The 1,269-nt window shown below is 38.0% G+C and overlaps 1 protein-coding gene across 1 annotated transcript; it reads right to left on the reverse strand.

Moving 5' to 3' along the window:
- Positions 1–588: 588 nt before the first annotated feature.
- Positions 589–903, reverse strand: LOC109152242. The gene has a single exon (XM_019299830.1). It carries the CDS (start codon positions 901–903, stop codon positions 589–591), a length of 315 nt encoding a protein of 104 aa, XP_019155375.1.
- Positions 904–1,269: the final 366 nt, after the last annotated feature.

Here is a 1,269-nt window from a genome sequence, read left to right on the forward strand (position 1 = left end):
GTTTTCAATTTCAATCAATTTGATCATCGTATTGTTTAAAATTTCAACGCCGTCTAAAATATATTTTTAATATAAAAAGACATTAGTTTGGTAATAATAAGAGTACAAGTTCGACTTTCTAATAACAGGTCAGCTATGAGTAACTCAGACTGATTTATCTTATTGTGATCCTTTACCAACGACTAATAAAATCACAAGGCAAATTTATAACGCACACACTCTCATGTAATCACAGCGAATTTTCATAATCACTGCAAAAAAAAAAAAAAAAAAAAAAAAAAAGGAGTTGTAAATTTTCTAATCACCTAAAAAAAATAAAATAAAGCATTGTGTCTATTAGTTCCACCAACCAGTTTCACCAACTTTACAAAAAAAAAAAAAAAACAAAAAAAAAATTCTTCTTTGAGAATTTCACCTAAAACACATAATTTAACAACTAATTCCAGAAGGAAAATTACAACAACCAAAATGAAAAAGACAAAAAACAAGAAGATAATAATATATAATATACAGAGACCAATTCAAAAGGGTTTGCATATAATGATATAATAAACTTCACAAGAAAAACCATCACGATTGATCGGAGACTCAACCGGAGCTCGACGAGTCGGAGTCGGAGTCGTCGTAGTACTCTAGGCCGGCGTAAGGGCGCCCGTAGTCGCCATCGTCGTCGTCGGAAGAGGTGTAAGCGTAATAATAAGTATTACCGTAGTACGGCGTCGGCGAGAAGCAGAGGAAATCCCAGAGGTGCATAGCCATACGGCCCAGCTCTCGGGCGGGGAAACAGAGGACCAGATCCAATAGCTGCTCGCCGGGGATATGCTCCGGCAGGCACGCCACGCGTTGCCAAATCTCCGCGGAAACCGTCGCCACTGACACCAAAAATGCGCCGCTGAACGGCATTTCTCGCCGCCTCTCTTCTCCTTCCTGAAACTACTGCTCGTTTCTGCGAGTGTTGTAGATTTGGTTTGATTCTTCCGGCGCTTTCGCGGTCTGCGTTGAATTCTTTCTCTCAGACATTTCGTCGAACACGTCGGGTGCCGTGCGAGGTTCTGTCTTCCATGTTTGCCTGGTTGACCGAGAGAAGGGTAGGGTAGTAAAGTAGTTGAGCAAATCTTAAATTAAAAAGAAATTTCATTACGCAGACTTTTTCAGTTGATGGTAATTATGACTGACATGTGGAATTAATATATTTATATAAATTATGTAAATAAATGCAAATTAAATAATCAGTTTCAACAACTTTACCAAATCAAATTTTTATCATTA

This window comes from Ipomoea nil, unplaced genomic scaffold (genome assembly GCF_001879475.1).
Source record: "Ipomoea nil cultivar Tokyo-kokei standard unplaced genomic scaffold, Asagao_1.1 scaffold2403, whole genome shotgun sequence".
Lineage (NCBI taxonomy): Eukaryota > Viridiplantae > Streptophyta > Magnoliopsida > Solanales > Convolvulaceae > Ipomoea > Ipomoea nil.